General features: G+C 39.4%; 2 protein-coding genes across 5 annotated transcripts in view; one reads left to right on the forward strand and one right to left on the reverse strand.

Annotated features, from left to right (window-relative positions):
• Positions 1-7060: 7060 nt before the first annotated feature.
• Positions 7061-8695, forward strand: RRAGA (Ras related GTP binding A). The gene has a single exon (XM_004436776.3). The coding sequence runs from the start codon at positions 7323-7325 to the stop codon at positions 8262-8264; it is 942 nt and encodes a 313-aa protein (XP_004436833.1). The 5' UTR covers positions 7061-7322; the 3' UTR covers positions 8265-8695.
• A 4099-nt stretch (positions 8696-12794) lies between these two features.
• Positions 12795-17039, reverse strand: part of HAUS6 (HAUS augmin like complex subunit 6) — a 31937-nt gene continuing 27692 nt past the window's right edge. For all 4 annotated transcript variants that reach the window (XM_087444660.1, XM_004436775.3, XM_087444661.1 and 1 more), the window contains exons 16-17: positions 15183-16229; positions 12795-13676 (exon numbers count right to left, since the gene is read on the reverse strand). In XM_087444660.1, the coding sequence (XP_087300786.1) occupies positions 13615-13676; positions 15183-16229 (1109 nt within the window). In that variant the 3' untranslated portion in view covers positions 12795-13614. The remainder of the gene's footprint in view (positions 13677-15182; positions 16230-17039) is intronic.

The following is a 17039-nucleotide window of genomic DNA, read 5'->3' on the forward strand; positions in this document are numbered from 1 at the left end:
AATGTATCATAGGCTTAAATGTATAACCCAAAACTATAAAGCTTCTAAAAGAAAGCATATAAGTTAATCTTTGTGACCTTCAGTTAGACAAAGACACCTCAGATATACACCAAAATCATGATCCATAAAAATAAAAAGTTGAGGGGGCCAGCCCGGTGGCACAGGGGTTAAGTGCACACTCCGCTTCGGCGGCCTGAGGGTTCGCAGGTTCGGATCCTGGGTGCACACAGGCGCACCACCTGTCAAGCCATGCTGTGGCGGCATCCCATATAAAGTAGAGGAAGATGGGCACGGATGTTAGCCCAGGGCCCATCTTCCTCAGCAAAAAGAGGAGGATTGGCATGGATGTTAGCTCATGGCTAATCTTCCTCACCAAAAAAAAAAAAAAGATACTTTTGCAGAAAAGCGTTAACACAAGAAGCCTGACACTGCTATCCTTAGAAAGTCCTCCTTGCAAGGATCGCCCCTGGCTAACAACTTGGATTTCAGAGGAGTTGCCACCATTCCCTGATGACAGCTCACTGTGCCTGAACTGTACAAGCAATGTGGTGTATGCTGAACACCTACTTCCCTTCTGGGAACCTGGAATTTTGGTACATGCTAGGTAGATAGTACCAATATGACTGGCCCCCAATAAAAACACTGGGCCCTGATTCCCTAATGAGATTTCCTGGTAGACAACATTTCACACATGTTGTAACCACTCATTGCTGGAGGAATTAAATACATCTTGTGTGACTCCACTGGGAGAGGACTTTTGGAAACCTGCATCCTGTTTCCTCCGGACTTCACTCCATGTGCCTTTTCCCTTTGCTGATGATGCTATGAGTCCTTTCACTGTAATAAATAACAACAATGAGTATGTGAGTCTTCCTAGCAAATCATCGAACCTGGGAGTTCCCCAACATAATGCATGGTATCAATAATCATTTTCACAATATACAAGTTATAACCATAATGAGATTCCACTTCATATCCATTAGAATGGCTATAATCCAACATTATTGCCAAGGATATGAAAAAAGTGGAGCCCTCAGACATTGCTGGTAGGAGTATAAAATGGCACAGCCACTTTAGAAAACAGTTTGGCAGTTTCTTAAAAAGTTAAACATATACTTACCATATAACCCAGCAATTCCACTCTTATTTACCCAAGAGAAATGAAAACATATGTCCACACAAAAACTTTAATATGAATGTTCATAGTAGAATTTTAATATGAATGTTCATAGTAGCATTTTTCATGATAGCATAAAAACTGGAAACAGTCCAATTTCCATCAACTGGTGAAGGAACAAACAAAATGTAGTAGTGTATATTCGTACAATGGAATACTATTCAGCAATAAAAATAAATGGAGTACTAACATACGCTACAATATGGGTGAACCTCAAAAACCTCATGCTAAGAGAAAGAAATCAGATATTTTTAAAAAGCTATATATGATTCCATTCACATGAAATTTCTAGAGAAGGCAAATCTATATAAAAAGAAAGCAGAACAGTGGTTACCTGGGTCTCAGGGTGGGAGCAGAAATTGACTGCAAACAGAAACAAGGGAACTTGTTGGGATGGTGGATATATTCTAAAATTGAGCTGTGATGATGGAACTATACACTTATATACAATGGACGAATTTTATAATATGGAAATTATACCTCAATAAAGATTTTTTTAGGAAAAAAATCTTTTGCAAAAAGCCCCTTTTCACTATCATTATCGAATTATTATTATTCCATTTTGAATAATTTAGGTCAATATTTCTCTCCTGTTTCCAAGCGAGGTGGCAGATTGGACACGTACATTCATCTTTCTTTTTCTAAAATGAGAGTAATGGGATAGAGGGCAAGGACAATGGCAGGATAAGAGATAATAAAATCAAATTTAGGGAAGCAGAAAAGTACAAGGAAGAATGGCAACTGACTTAGCTAACACAAGAAAGCTGAATCCTTAGCCAGCAATGGGGAAAGCCAAGAAGCATTATTTTTACCACAGAACCTCCAAAATATTCAGGAATTGGCAGCATCAGTGGGAGTAAAGATTGCACTAAAAACAGGAAGATTGATAGAAGATCTATTTAAGAAGCAATTAGACCCACGGATCCCCTCCTCAATTCCACATCGCTGGGCAACTGCCCCTCTTCCACCTAAGACTAGCAGTTTTTATTCCCTGGAAAGAATAAAACAGAGAGTTTCTGAACTGAGGGAACACCAAGGACATTGAGGACGAGGGTACCATATTGAAAATAGGAGGATTAAGTGAAGTCTGCTTATACACTGAATATTAGGATGCTAGCTTTCTTCTCCCAGAATGACCAGAATGCTGTTTATCAGGTTTATATTCACCCCAGCACAGGAGAAGAATCTTGGGAGAATCAAACCAGCCAAAGAGGACAAGTCTAAAGATGCAACAAAAGTTTCCTCCAAGAAATGGCCAGACCAGATCACCCCTCAACGAACCTGATAGTCTGCCAGTGCTGCCCACAGTCTTTAAAAAAACTTTAAATAGGAGCAGACAGCCAAAGATCACTAGACAATTGAGAAATATTTCTAACATGAAAAAGAAGGACCAAAACAAAAGGACAAACAAACAAAAGGGATTCAGAAGAAACCAAGACTAAACAGAGATGAAAACTTTATTTAATGTTACTAATATCCTCAGAGAGATAAAAGATGCTCAATCCAAGAAAACAATTTTATATTTTTTTAAAGGAACAATCAGAATAAGAAACAGCCTGTGGAAATTAAAAATATGTTATCAAATTTTAATACTCCAAAGAAGACTTGGAATATTAAGATGAGAAAAATCTCCTGGAAACTAGAACAAACAGAAAGACAATAGAAAATAAGAAAGGGAATATGAGAGCATTAGAGGAAAGTCTATGAGATCCAATATCCAGATCGTTGGAATATCAATAAGAGAGAACAGAGAATGTAGAAGAAATATATTATTAAAAATTCAAGAACATTTTCCAGAATCAAAGGACAGGGGAGGACCCAAAACAATGAAAATTGGGGCTTAACAATGCCAATTATCATTAAATTTCAGACCACCAAAGATAACGAGAAAATCTAAGTTCTGAGAGAGAAATAAATAGATCAAATACAAAGATGCAGGCATCAGACTTATTAGAAACTAAAAGACAATGGAGCAATGCCTCCAAGACTCTGAGGGGAAATTATTTCCAACCAATCAAGTGTGAGAGTAAAAATAAAGACATTTTCAGACATGCAATGTCTTGAAACTTTTACTGCCCTTATGCTTTTTATCAAGAAGCTACTCAAGAATGTGTTCCACCAAATGAGTGAATAAGCCAAAAGTAAGGAACACATGGGTAAAGGGAAAAGGGTACTTAAGAGAAAGGGGAAGGGAATCCCCAGACTCACAGTGAAAGGAGATCCGTGCACCTGTGGAGTAGACACTGCAGACTCCAGCACAGACATCACTGAGGAGATGAAATTGAGGTTGAATATAATGAGATGTTCCACACACTGTTTTGTATTATGGCGTTTTGCTGTGGTTTTATTTCCATAAACTAGAGCAAGGACCATTTTTTTAACTTCTTGTCCTGCATACATGTTAACTCAGTGCCCTACACATAGTAGATGTTCAAATATTTTTGAACGAATGGGAGAATGGAATACGTGTATTTGTAGAGTACAGCACTCTGAAAAGGGCTTTATGGTAGATATAGAATGTCCTAACTTAGGAAGATTCGGTATCCTGATGATATTGATTTATTCTGAATGAATGATACTGACTGACACTAATTCATTCATCTACTTGAAGACCAAGGACAGAACCATGCTATATTTTTAGGGGAGCATTGTGGCCTATTGTTAGGCAAGTAGACCCTGCAGTTACACTATATGAGTTCAAATTCCATTTCAACAACTATAACTAAATTATGTTAATGAATACATACTATTAATAAATGTAAATTATGACATGAGTGTCATATAATGTGGGAGGATAAGAGGTAAAAGCAGAGAGTTCTTGTATGCAAGTGAAGTTGAGTTGTTATCAGCTTAAAATAGACTGTTACAACTATAAGATATTTTATGTAAGCCCCTTGGTAACCACAAAGAACATGGATTAAAGACTTGAACATAAGACCTGAAACCATAAAACTCCTAGAGAAAGGCATAGGGGGAAAGCTACTTGACATTGGTCTGGGAAACAGTTTTTCGGATATGACACCAAAAGTACAAGCAACAAAATAAAAAACAAACAGTGAGGTTACATCAAACTAAAAAGCTTCTGCACAGCAAAGGAGACCATCAACAAAATGAAAAGGCAACTTATGGAATGTGAGAAAATATTTGCAAATCATTTATCTGACAAGGGGTTAATATCCAAAATATATAAAGAACTCAAACAACTCAATAGAAAAAAAAAACAATCAGATTAAAAAATGGGCAGAGGAACTGAATAGATATATTTTCAAAGAAGATACACAAACGGCCAATGGGTACATGAAAAGATATTCAACGTCACTAATCATCAGGGAAATGCAAATCAAAACCACTGTGAGATATCACCGCACACCTGTTCAAATGGCTATCACCAAAAAGACAAGTGCTAGTGCGGACGTGGAGAAAATTTAATTCCACTGTTGGTGGAAATGTAAATTGGTGCAGCCACTATGAAAAACAGTATGGAGATTCTTCAAAACATTAAAAATGGAACTACCATGTGATCCAGCAATCCCACTTCTGGGTATATATCCAAAGGAAAGGAAATAACTATTTTGAAAAAATATCTGCACTTCCATGTTCATTGCAGGATTATTTACAATAACCAAGACATGGAAACAACCCAAGTGTGCATTGAAATTCTGCCATTTGTGACAACATGGATGGACCTTGAAGGCATTATGTTAAGTGAAATGTCAGACAGAGAAAGACAAATATTGCATGATCTCGCTTTTACATGGAATCTAAAAAAACCAAACTCATAGATACAGAGGACAGATTAGCAGTTGCCAAAGGCACGAGTTGTGGGGTTGGGTGAAATGGGTGAGGGTGGTCAAAAGGTACAAACTTCCAGTTATAAGATAAATAAGTTCTGGGGATGTAACGCACAGTATGGTTACTATAGTTAACGATACTGTATTGTATATTTGAAATTTGCTAAGACAGTAGATCTTAAAGTTCTCATCACAAGAAAAAAATTTTAACTATGTGAGGTGATGGACGTTAACTAACTTTATTGTGGTAATCATTTGGCAATATATACATATATCAAATTATTATGTTGTATACCCAAAACTAATACAATGTTATGTGTCAATTATACCTCAATAAAACTGGGGGGGAAATCACCATAATCCAATATAGATACTAGAATAATTTAAACAAATCGATTGCTAAAAATAGAAAATGTTCAACTTCTCTACCCGGCAGCAGGAATTCTGCTATTGATATATTTTAGCTAAAATCTACTTGTCAATATCTACCTGTAGACTATGGGGGTAGAGAACATTCTTGATGGCTCGTAAAACCGAAGGTGTGTTAAGTTTTAAATAGAAAATCAAAATAAAATTTTTTACATTAAGAAAAATAAATGGTGGTTTATATACACAATGGAATATCATTTAGCCTTTAAAAAGGAGATCCTGGGGCCAGCCTGGTGGCATAGTGGCTAAGTTCGCAGGCTCCACCTCAATGGCCTGGGGTTCACAGGTTCTGATCCCCAGTGTGGACATGCACACTGCTCATCAAGCCATGCTGTGGTGGTGTCCCACATGCAAAAAGATTGATTGATTAAGATTGTCACAGATGTTAGCTCAGGAACAATCTTCCTCAGCAAAAAGAGGAGGATTGGCAACAGATGTTATCTCAGGGCCAATCTTCCTCACAAAAAAAAAAGAGAGAGAGATCCTGCCATTTGCAACAAAATGGATGAACTTGGAGGACATTATGGTGAGTGAAAGAAACCAGACACAGAAAGAAAAAAGCTTGCATGATCTCACTTATGTGTAGAATCTAAAACAGTCCAATTATGTAGGAGCAGAGAGTAGAATAGTGGTTACCAGGGATGGAGAGGTGGGGGAAATGGGGAGATATTGGTAAAAGGGTACAAAGTTGCAGTTATGTAGGATGAATAAATCTAGAGATCTAACCTACAGCATGATGGCTATAGTTAATACCATATTAAATACTGGAAATTTGCTAAGAGAGTAGATTTCACCTGCTCTCACCACACAGAAAAAAGGTAGCTATATGTTAATTAGCTTGACTGTAGTAATCATTTCACCATATATTATCAAATCATCATGTTGTACACCTTAAATATATACAATTTACATTTAAAAATAAGCAAATTGCATTTCATCATTTAATAGATGTGCAACTTGGTAAGTTAATCCCTCTAAGCTTCGATGTACTCACTTGATAATAGGTTTATTTACACAGCGTTATTGTAAGGACTGAGCTAATGCACAGGTTCCACATTATAGTTCCCTGGAGCTTTGGGATTCTGATTATAAATTCTAAGGTCTCAGATTGCCAGAAAAGCGGGTGTGAAAAAGAACTTGCTTCCAAGCGGAAAAAGCACTAATGGGAGCCAGGATATCTCCCAGTAGGGATTTACTACCATCTAGCTGTGCAGCACTGGGCCGTCCCTTAACTCCTCCAAGTCTCACTTCCCTCCTCTGTACAGTTTTCATCTTCCCTGCCCTTGCACTCAGTAAACAGGGAATCTGGGGAGCCCCAAGTGGGCCCAGAAGTTAGGCCTTCCTCCGCTTCACCTGTCTGCCGCCCCGGCCTGGAACCACCCACCCGAGCACACCCCGCTCTTAAAGCGAGTTGTAGCGTGTTGGAGTTTTCTTGGCCGCCAGATGGCAGCACTTTCCCAACCGACCACACGTCCACCTCGCAACCGTAGGCCCAGTTTAAAGAGGAGAACAGAAGAACAGAGTCCTGGGTTCCCCTTCAGTTTTATCTTTTCGGTCGACCCCGCTGGGTTTCATTGAAAGCGCAGTTTATCAAAGCTCGTTGGGCAGTGCCGGCCGAGCGCGGGGGTTCTCGCGAGATCGCCGCCGGAAGTGGGTGGCAGCGGAGACGCCGCGACTCTCCTCTCCGGAAGGCGAGCGTCTCTCCGGAGCGGTTGCAGCGGTCCGCCCCAGGGCGCCTTCCTCGGAGGACGGGCTCACCCCGCCGCCGCCTCGTCAACCCCGAGCTCGCGCTTTCGGCTTCCCCGCCCGCCCAGCCGCGCGGCCCGGCCTGCGGAGCTCCGCCAGCCCCGGCTCCTCCCTCGCTCCGTCCGTCCGCCTGCAGTTAGGCCGCGCCCTGAGGCCCAGTCCGCGGCGCCCGGCGGGTGATGCCCAATACAGCCATGAAGAAAAAGGTGCTGCTGATGGGCAAGAGCGGGTCCGGGAAGACCAGCATGCGGTCCATTATCTTTGCGAATTACATCGCTCGCGACACCCGGCGCCTGGGCGCCACCATTGATGTGGAGCACTCCCACGTCCGATTCCTGGGCAACCTGGTGCTGAACCTGTGGGACTGTGGCGGCCAGGACACCTTCATGGAGAATTACTTCACCAGCCAGCGAGACAACATCTTCCGTAACGTCGAGGTCCTGATTTACGTGTTCGACGTGGAGAGCCGCGAACTGGAAAAGGACATGCATTATTACCAGTCGTGTCTGGAGGCCATCCTCCAGAACTCTCCCGATGCCAAAATCTTCTGCCTGGTGCACAAAATGGATCTGGTTCAGGAGGATCAGCGTGACCTGATTTTTAAAGAGCGAGAGGAAGACCTGAGGCGTTTGTCTCGCCCCCTGGAGTGCGCCTGTTTTCGAACCTCCATCTGGGATGAAACGCTCTACAAAGCCTGGTCCAGTATCGTCTATCAGCTGATTCCCAACGTCCAGCAGCTGGAGATGAATCTGAGGAATTTTGCCCAGATTATCGAGGCCGATGAAGTTCTGCTGTTCGAGAGAGCCACGTTCTTGGTCATCTCCCATTACCAGTGCAAGGAGCAGCGTGACGTCCACCGGTTTGAGAAGATCAGCAACATCATTAAGCAGTTCAAGCTGAGCTGCAGTAAATTGGCCGCGTCTTTCCAGAGCATGGAAGTCAGGAATTCTAACTTCGCCGCCTTCATCGACATCTTCACATCCAACACGTACGTGATGGTTGTCATGTCGGATCCGTCGATCCCTTCTGCAGCTACTCTGATCAACATTCGCAATGCCAGGAAACACTTTGAGAAGCTGGAGAGAGTGGATGGTCCCAAGCACAGCCTCCTCATGCGTTGAATATTGCCAGATGCCCTTTCTGAAAATGCTGAATTGCCTCTTTATTTCGCTTTTTTTTTTTAATATTCATAATGTCGTGTGCTTAAAAGTGGGCTTTGAAATGTGTGCTGCTTACTTCCAGCTCTTTCTTCCCTTCTCCCCCGTCTTTAAACCTTGGACGCTATTTACTCAGCTATCCAGTAGAGCTTCAAGATGGCCTTCTGAGAAGTTGGTATGGTGTAACACTAAAGTAGGTGGTGTGTGTGTGTGTGTGTGTTCTGATTACCTGGTTATAATAGATATACACATCAAAGCCTTTACGATAGTTCCTGTATTCCTTACAAGTTTGCAAAGATGGAATGTTACTATTTTATCAGCAAGGTATTAAAATGCATTTATAAATTCTTCTTGGCTTCAATCATGAATAAACATTTGCTGTTAGCAATTTAAAATATGGTCTTATTTGAAATAATTTGAAGGTTAATATTAAATCTAAAGATTCTGATTGCCCACAAGTATCACTTAACTGGTTAATGTGATGTTGTGATCTTAGCCCCCATGGACTTAGTGACATTTCCTGGCAGCTGTAGCAGAGTGGTTAAGAGTATGGGCTCTGGAGCTGGACCACCTGAGGTGAGTTAGTATTCTAGTCCCTTCACTTTCTAGCTCTGTGAACTGAGCAAGGTACTTAATTTCACCGTGCTTGTTTCCTCATTTGTAAAATGTGGATAAGACTAGCACTACTTCACAGGATTGTTACAAGGATTAAAGTATAACAACATGGACAGCATTTAGAGTGGTGCCGGGCACATACTCAGTACTGAGTCAGCTATCACTACCATCTGAGCCATTGTCCCCCCACCCCAAATTACTGCACGTGAAGCCTAGCTAAATATTTGAGCCCTTACTAAATGCTCGGTATTCTTAAGCACTTGATGTGTATTTTCTTATGTAATCCTCACAGCCTGTGAGGTAGATTACTTTTATCCCTTTTAATAGATGAGAACACTGGAATGACCTCATTAAGGTCACACAACTGAACCTAGGCAATGATTATAGATCCTCTCCCTCTCCTAACCATTACACCCCACCACTTCCTCCATTGACAGAAAAGTGTTACCGAGTGAGGAAACTGAAGCCCAGGAAGTTGTCACTTTTCTCAAAAAATAGTATTCCCCTCACTTTGGGCAAGATCACTTTCCCACTGTATTGATTTGGAAATTGGTAATAATGAATCACATTCTTAGATTACCTACTTTTGGGGAAGGATTCTAAGGTTCCCAATTTGCAGTGACAACCATGGTATAGTGAAATCAGATCTAAAATGTTCCATTCCAGCTGCCTTATAGATTGTTTTAAATGAAATCTAGGTATTTTAGAGCCAAGAGACCTCTGATCAACTCCTCTCTCATTTTACAAATGAGGCATTATCTCTGTGTACAGACATTAAATATAGGTGATAAGGCCTTAGACTTTCCAAGCTTTTATAAAGTTATTTAACATTTATTAAACCCTTTATAGCATGACAGGGTCCCTACCCATGAACAGCCAGAAGCTATTCAGATCTAAGTTATTAAACACATCTAATTAGGGCCTTTGGCAGTAAGTATCAAGACTCCAGATGAAAAAACTGAAGGTATAGATGTCCTTTTTAAAATACCACATTTAGTAAATCTAGTAATTAAAATGGCAGTAACAAAATACTCTTATCAGAATCACTGAACCTTTCAAATTTCTTCTGTTGATCAAGTTACTGATATACCTTTATATGATCACTTTATGGTTTGCAGGGCTTGGTTCTTTTTGATATTATATAGGAAATTCCAGAGCAAGGTGGTATATATTGAATGTTTATTCAAGATATGAACATATTTACAAATACTCACATAAAAGACTCACAGATATTTTAAATTTAGAATGTGGACTTGACATTCACAGTGCACAAGGAGAAAGGTAGAGCAACTATGTACCGGCAACTTAATGTGCAAGAGAATTTTACTTTAGCAAATACTCTCTTTATACTGAGGAAAATGTCCTTGAACATATTTTAATTTTAGTATACTCAGAGGAAAAAAACAGGTTTCCTTTTATACAGGTCTCAGGATTTCCTGTTTTTCCTTTAGATAAAATTGACTTCATAGATCCTGGTTAAGAAACACATGGTAAAGAACGGTTTCAAAGTACTTGTATTTTTGTTTTGTTAAATTCCCTCCAAATGTTTTTCTTTAACCTCAAATATTCTTTATTCCACTTGATAACATTTTTCACGTTAAACATTACATGCTTGTCCTCTTCAAACATTTAAAATAGGACATTTTGGCATAATCTGAAGTTTCAAGTTGATAAGTCAGTTTACACCCCTTTATCTTACGAGTAGTGAATAAAACAAGGTACATTCTGTGTACTCTGCTATGAATGTAATGAGAAAAGTACATTTACCACAATAAAGTAGCCCTCTTGATTATTACTTTTATTCCACCACATAGGAGGCAAAGAAAACAATTCCAATACTTCAGTATTTGCCGAAGATGATCCATGACCCTTGGAGTATATGTATGTGTGGAGACACACACACCCCACACACATCTACATAGGTATGTCTATATGTATTTATTTAGTCATTGTAACTGGAGAGATCACATACAACCATGAAAAAATGTGATAAAAGCAATAAATGAAAAATACTAAATGTAACAAGTGAAGATAAACCATAGATTTCAAAGAAGGGACCCCGTAGGAAAGGACAGATGAAGATTTCAAGGTGGAAGTGAAATTTGTTCTGAGCCCTAAAGGAGTGCTACAATTATAAGCTGGGAGACGAAGGTAAGGTATTCCACCTTCAGTATTGTGAATTAAGATTTCTGAAGACTCATGCTCACCAAAGCATTTCAGTAAAAAATGGGAGATCATAGTGGGAGGAAAGAGGAATCTATGTAGGGGACCTTATATGCCTTCCAAGTTGAACTTCAATCTAGAATTAACAATGAACCATTGATGGAATTTTAAACAAAGAAGTGACACAATCAGTGCAGACCCTTAAGGTCAAAAAGCAGCTATGCAGAGATATTGGGTAGGGAAGAGGCTGAAGGCACTAAGTCATAATGAAAATGGTTTAGGAGAAAATGATAGATTTGAGATATTTTTGTTGATACTACTGGCATTCCAAGGATAGGGAAGAATGCCAAAAACTTTCACCATTTCACAGGTATGACTCACTTAATAGAATGTGGTTTTTGTAAATCCATAATTCCCAGAGACATTTTTATCTTTTGATTCTCAGTAATTAAGGGCCTTCCACACTTATTGGTGAACTTAAGCTTCCTTATCAGATAGTTAACAATCTCTGAAGTACAGCAGTATGTTACAGTGTACCTTCTTTAAGGTACCCCAAGGCTAAATGTGAATCTATATTCCCTAGCAGTGGTTCTCAAGCTTTTTATTGAGCCTAAGAACTATCAGGGAAGCATCTTTAAAATGCAGATTCCTAATCCCCATTTTAGACTTAACGAATCTACATTTTTTAAGATGTATCCCAGATGTCTCCTTGAGTCCATCTTAGACAAGTCATTTAAGCTCCCTAGTTTCAGTATCATCTGTAAACACAGGTATAATAATCACTATCTTACAGTTATAAGAATTAAATGAAACAATGTGTCTTAACTGTCTAGGAATGGCCCTGGCACTTTGCAGATGCTAATGATAGCCCTACCTCCTCCCTAACGTTAATTTTGGATTTACAGATGCTGGGTTTTAAGGCAGACTAGAGAACAGTTTCCCAGTAGACCTGCAGGGTCCCTACACTGTTGTATTAACTAATAAAAGAATGTAGCACCTCAGGAGAAGCTTTTCTCTTCCTCTTTCTTTCCCACTGCAATAAGGTAGTTATATGTGCTTTTCTTCTGTCTTTTCTCAAGACTGGCCTTCAAACTGGGATCGAACAAAAAACTTAGAGAAAGTAAGCCCAAAATGAGTGAAGAAATATGAACTATTAAACCTATGCACATCCAGAACTCTCCCCTTCAACTTTTTTCCTCTCCTTGCAAGTTTCTAGGCAAATGGACATGATTTTGATGGTTGAGTTGGGACTAGACAGAGGGGGGCTGTAGGAGCTATCACCCGTCCAGTGCGTACTCACTCCTCTTGGTTCAGACAGGGTGATGGCATGAATTCACTTGGATGCTAGAGACAAGTCCTTCTCTCGGCCAGGGGGCATGACTGAGGGAGGCAGAATACTGTAGAGAGGCCTCACATCTGACTCCCCTCAGAGTCCAGAAGGTCAGTAGGAAGCACACTCCTGCAGCCATATCCTATGTCCTGGCCTTGTAGTTCCTTCTAGGAGGTCTTGTGGTATATTAAGGAAGGGAAAGAGGGTTAAATCCTAGTTGCACCACTGACTTATCTGTGTGACACTGAATAAGTTATTTAACCCCAAATTCAGTTTTCTCAAATTATTTTGATGCTCTTCTACAGGCAATGGGGAACTGATGGTTTTTGAGAAGGAAAGTAACACAATCAAAATTAGCCCCCTTCCCCCCAAAAAGACAACAAACACAGATGAATAAATTTTTTAATTTACATTTTTTCTTTTAAAGTATAAAACTAGGGTTAAATTAAATTCTCCAAGTCTAAATTAGACTAAATATAAATCTCCTATACAACCCACTGAATGGATTTCTAGTTTAACACTGTTTCTTAAGAGTGTCTAGTCGTCGTCTTCCATCTGTTTCCTTTTTTCTAAATTCATTCTGCCCCAGTCTTCACTTATCATCACATGCACTTTATTCCATCAAACATCACTTTTCAGGACCAACCTACTTGAATCATCATTAAACCTGTTTAGAGCTTTCCCAAACTTAAACCTTGTCATTTTGACTACACATCCAAAGGCACTACTTTTCTCACTTTTTTTGCTTAGTACCAGAATGTTCCATAAAGAAACAATAAAAGTTATGTTTCCCTAAAATGAAAGATCTGTATTCAATGGCTATGTTAACCACCTAATAAAAGTACATCAAAAACTACTCATCCTTATGTTAATTAACTGAAATTATAACAAATCAGTTAAACTACTACTTTCCCATTTACTTAATGCTTACAAGATTATTCAAGAAATCAAAATGGCTTCACACAACTTGATGTCTGCTTTCCAAATACTTCACATTTCAACTCCATATCCATACAAAGAGAGAAAATCCAAACATACTCTCCTTACCTAAAAACATTAGAGGAGGTTAAAAGGCATTATTTAGGATTTTTTAGACCTTGAAGTAGAGTTATACTGCCAACATGTATTTAAATTATAAATCAGTTTTTATCCTGTGACATTCCTTCAACTTAAGTGCATCATAGTTAAATTAACTGGCCGACTACTTCATCTTTTAAAGTCACACGGAGATTCTTTTGCATCAAGACTCTTGGTCAAGAGTTCTTCTTCTGAAAAATTCATTTAGAAAAAGAGAGAAATGGATAAGCGAACATTACAAAGAAAAAAAATGGACAGACTCCAAGTGGTAGCAAATTTCAGTCTCTTAAGTAAAAAATTCACATGCTAATAGTTAACTATGATAAAATTACCATTATTCTCACTGAGGTACCTTTTCTCCAGAGAATATCAATACATCCCTCTTAGAATACTTTTCAATATACTAGTGTTTAATTATCATGGGCAATCAGAGTGATATATAATGAATCTGTATCACCAGATCTATATCTGTTTTTTTTTTGTTTTTTTTTTTTAAGATTTTATTTATTCATTTTTTTCCCCCCAAAGCCCCAGTAGATAGTTGTATGTCATAGGTTCACATCCTTCTAGTTGCTGTACGTGGGACTCGGCCTCGGGTTGGACGGAGAAGTGGTGCCTTGGGGCGTGCCCGGGATCCGAACCCGGGCCGCCAGCATCAGAGCGCACGCACTTAACCGCTAAGCCACGGAGCCGGCCCTCTATATCTGTTCTAACATGCTTAAGAGCAGTTTTTTTTTAACTCTTTATGATGTAAATTTTCAAACACATAAAAGTGAAGAGAATTATGATTAACCCAATGTATCCATCATCCAGCTTCAATAATTATTAATATTAACTGTTATGGGTTGAACTGTGTCCCCCTAAAAAGATATGTTGAAGTTCTAACCCCAGTACCTCAGAATGCGACCTTATTTGGAAATAGGGTCATTGCAGATGTAATCAGTTAAGATGAGGTCATTCTGGAGTAGGGTGGGCCCTTAATCTATATGACTGGTATCCTTATAAGGTACAAAGACACACAAGAGAAGAACGCCACGTAAAGACGGAGGCAGAGATTAGGGTTATGCTGCCACAAGCCAAGAACACCCAGGACTACCAGAAGCTAGAAGAGGCAAGAAGGATCTTGCTCTGGTGGCTTCCGAGGAAACATGGCCCTGCCAACACCTTGATTCTGGATTCTAGCCTCCAGAACTTAGTGTCTCCAGAGACAATAAATTTCTGTTGTTTTAAGCCACCTGGTTTGTGGTAGTTTGTTACAGCAGCCCTAGGAAACTCATATACTGACCTATCTTGTTTTGTCACCACACCACCACCCAATTTACTTCAAAGCAAATCACAGATATTATTACAGGAATGATATTTAACATAGTGTTTCTCAACTTTTTTAGAACCATCTTCCTCCAGCCAAGAAGATTTTGACGAGATTTACTTTCAGTAATTTGTATGACAAAAGCAATAGGTTTCAGGGTTTTGGTTTTGTTTTCCACCCCTGTCCCATACCAATTATAAACTAAATACACATCACTAGAGACTCTGCAAGTACCATAAAAGTGATGGGTTCACTCTTCTCATCCTAATTGAAGGAATAAGGAACATATTTTGTCATATTAACGACACATGTAGCATTCATCACGTACTATTTTTATGAGAAGTTGAGAGAAAAATTCTCAACATGCATAGGTCTAGTTACATCTTACCTTTTAAATTAGGTAGAAGTTCTCCAAGACTACATGGTATTGTGGTCCTCAATCTCTGTTCCACTGGAGAAAACTTAATTAGTGGTGAAAGAGACCGTTTTCTTTCACCAAGGGACATGCGTAAAGATGGTTTTGAATAGTCAATGTGCAAATCATGAGTGTCCAAAAAGTTCAGCATATCATCTGTTTGCATGTCGGCGGGAGTAGGGCTCAATGCTGATTTGTATCTTTCAACTGTTTCAGGACTAGAGAGGTAAGTTTCTCCCCTATTCCTGGACAGAGATTTTTTCAGAGCCTCATATCTACTGCAAATAGCTTGTAAACTGAAGTTTGATTCTGGAGTAGTCTGTCTTTCTCCCCCACCTTCTGGAAAAATGCCACTGTGCATAGGACTATTTGGTTCCAGTTTAAAATTGGCCTCTGTACTACTGGAACTATTAAGACTTAAGTGACCAAGTTCTTCTGGAAGAGTTTCATGTAATATTCCAAAATCAGTATCCTTAAAACTCCTGGAACTAATTCCACTTAATACCTGAAAAGAGTCCCATAACATACTTTTATGCATGGAAGGTTCTTTGTAAGAAACTTGCGGGTGGTCCAATATTTTAATACACTCCTCTTCACTGCTACCTATCACATCTCTCCTATTGCCTACAGCAGGGGAGAATGTCTCTATTTGGCTAGTTTCTAAAAGCTTGTTCTGTAAAGCTGTACACTCCAAATCTGGCTTGCAAATTATTTCCTTATCTAACAAATCTGACTGATTTTGTGTTGCTGATTCACCTTTGTGACTGGTCACCACATGTTTCTGAGGCACACACTTGAGACAATCTGAAACAACTTTCTCTTCCGGCGAACGAGAATGGCTAGAATCGGATACAGTGGTTCCTGAGAGAAAACTGGCCATGCTAAATTCTCTTTGATTATGCAACACAGGTGAGGATTCTGGCAACGCTTCTCTGTGTTCAGTATCCATTTGAATTGGTTCTTCACTTCTGTTATCTTCCATTTTAACAGCTTTTCTCCATGAGCTCCTAATTTCACTTACTAATTAAATGAAAGAGGGGAAAAACACAATTTACTAATATTCCCAAACACAGCACTCAATTAAACATTTCATTTCTAGTGCTCAAGATAAAGCTGACTCAGTGTATGTTCCACAGATATGCCGGTTGGATGACAAGGCTCCACAACATACCAAATCCCAACAACATTAAAAAACTCTTATCTCCAACTGATTACACACCAGTAACCGAAGCTCTTCCTGAAATGTGCACATACTCTCACAGCACACTCAAATTACATGTACTAAAAAGATATTTTCTTGCCCATCTAGGCCAGGGTTCAGCAAACTTTATAAAGAACCAGACAGTAATGTTTTACGCCTGGCAGGCTATCTGGTCTTTGGAAACTACTCAGCTCCGCCATTGTAGCCTGAAAGCAGCCATAAACAACATGTCAACAAATGAGCAAGGTTGTGTTCAATACAACTTTATTTACAAAAACACACAGGGCAGGCTAGATTTGGTTTGCGGGCTATAGTTGCGACCACCAATCTAGGCCGTGGCTAAGTTTAACCCGAACTGAATCAACTTAACTTTGAATGGATGATGTGCTTACATAAGGACAGTATCAGAACTCTGCCTATACAAATTATAGGTTATAATAAAAAAGTATTGGACAGTCTGACCAGCTTGGGAAGGGTAAAAAAGATCTCTGTACACATAGTTTTTGGCTGCTACTGCTGGTTGTTGACTGGGAGAACAGAGCCTCTACACTCTATAAATGTTGATCACAAATCAGATGTGGAGGCAGAAGATTTTTTAAAAGTGATCAACTAAAATATTTTCCAGGAAA

The sequence above is a fragment of the Ceratotherium simum genome, chromosome 20, assembly GCF_057802395.1.
Source record: "Ceratotherium simum simum isolate JZ-2026a chromosome 20, ASM5780239v1, whole genome shotgun sequence".
In the NCBI taxonomy this organism is placed as follows: Eukaryota; Metazoa; Chordata; class Mammalia; order Perissodactyla; family Rhinocerotidae; genus Ceratotherium; species Ceratotherium simum.